We start from the raw sequence: 1,251 nt of genomic DNA, 5'->3' as shown, positions 1-1,251 counted from the left end.
CGCGCGATCTGACAAAATAATCGTAGGAACCTAGTTTTGAGCTTTCGGAAAGCCAACAAATTTCAAAGACTTTATTGCTATTTGGACGACATCGGTTAACAAATAACCATACGGATCGTTATTCTACGCCAACAGCACATGTAACTGAACGGCGGCCATTTACAAAAATGTTTGTAGAACCGTAACCGTATCGCTGACCCGAAACACGATAGTTTACTAGTCGGTACGGTGTATTGTATATATAAACGAGCCATTCTGCCGAACCGCAGTAACACAGAATTGTGTATCGATCATAAAATTGCATTTATCGTAATCGTCAAACCTCAACTCTACATCATGACAGACAACGTCGTCGTAGCCGCTCCGGCCTCAGTTGCAGCATCGCCAGCCGTGAAAAAATCTCCGGCCAAGAAGAAGGCAGCAGTTAAGGCAAAGAATACCGCAGCGTCTCACCCGTCCACCTCCGTGATGGTAACGTCTGCCATCAAAGAGCTCAAGGAGAAGAAAGGTTCGTCTTTGCCGGCTATCAAGAAATATTTGGCCGCCAACTACAAAGTGGATCCCGCCAAATTGGCGCCGTTCATCAGGAAGTTCTTGAAAGCCGCCGTTGCCAACGGTACAGTCATTCAGACTAAAGGTACCGGCGCTTCTGGACACTTTAAATTGCCGGTTGCCGAGGTCAAGCCGAAAAAAGTTGCCGTAGCCAAGAAGAAGAAACCGGCCGTTAAAAAGGTCAAAGCCCCTGGAGCTGTGAAGAGGAAATCGACGACCGCCAAGAAAGTGAAGCCCGCGTCCGGTGAACCGGCAGCTAAAAAAGTCAAGAAGACCGCCGCTGCAGCTAAACCGAAGGCTGCCAAGCCCAAGAAGTCGCCTACCAAAGCAAAAAAACCAGTCGCTGTCAAACCAAAAGTGAAAAAGACTCCGACCAAGAAAACTGTAGCTCCCAAGAAAAAGTAAATTTTACTTCCCCGTTCTTTTTAAAACGGTCCTTTTCAGGACCACCACTTATAATTTAATTCGCTCTCCAATAAATTAATGGTTTATGAAGTGGTCCAAACATTTTATTATCGATATGTAATATAATTATAGTAATTACCAAGTCTCATCAACAATATATTACATTATAAGACTTGTCGAGCATTGTAAAAGTTTTGTTACAAAAATTCGTTCCAGTGAAGGCCATGTCTTATCCTTAACACGTTCACTGCCGGTGTCAACACGTAGTTGACACACGTACATTCGCCGGTGGCC

The 1,251-nt window shown here is 44.8% G+C and overlaps 1 protein-coding gene across 1 annotated transcript; it reads left to right on the top strand.

Annotated features, from left to right (window-relative positions):
* The first annotated feature begins 282 nt into the window (after nucleotides 1-282).
* Nucleotides 283-1,000, top strand: LOC112591664 (histone H1A, sperm-like). The gene has a single exon (XM_025335541.1). It carries the CDS (start codon nucleotides 337-339, stop codon nucleotides 955-957), a length of 621 nt encoding a protein of 206 aa, XP_025191326.1. The 5' UTR covers nucleotides 283-336; the 3' UTR covers nucleotides 958-1,000.
* Nucleotides 1,001-1,251: the final 251 nt, after the last annotated feature.

The sequence above is a fragment of the Melanaphis sacchari genome, unplaced genomic scaffold (assembly GCF_002803265.2).
Source record: "Melanaphis sacchari strain LSU unplaced genomic scaffold, SCAv2.0 Contig1419_pilon_pilon, whole genome shotgun sequence".
NCBI classification, from domain to species: Eukaryota; Metazoa; Arthropoda; class Insecta; order Hemiptera; family Aphididae; genus Melanaphis; species Melanaphis sacchari.
This window is presented reverse-complemented; position numbering and strand designations above follow the sequence as displayed.

Coding starts and splice junctions, on each gene's coding strand:
- LOC112591664 (XM_025335541.1), top strand. CDS start 337: ATGACAGACAACGTCGTCGTAGCCGCTCCGGCCTCAGTTGCAGCATCG.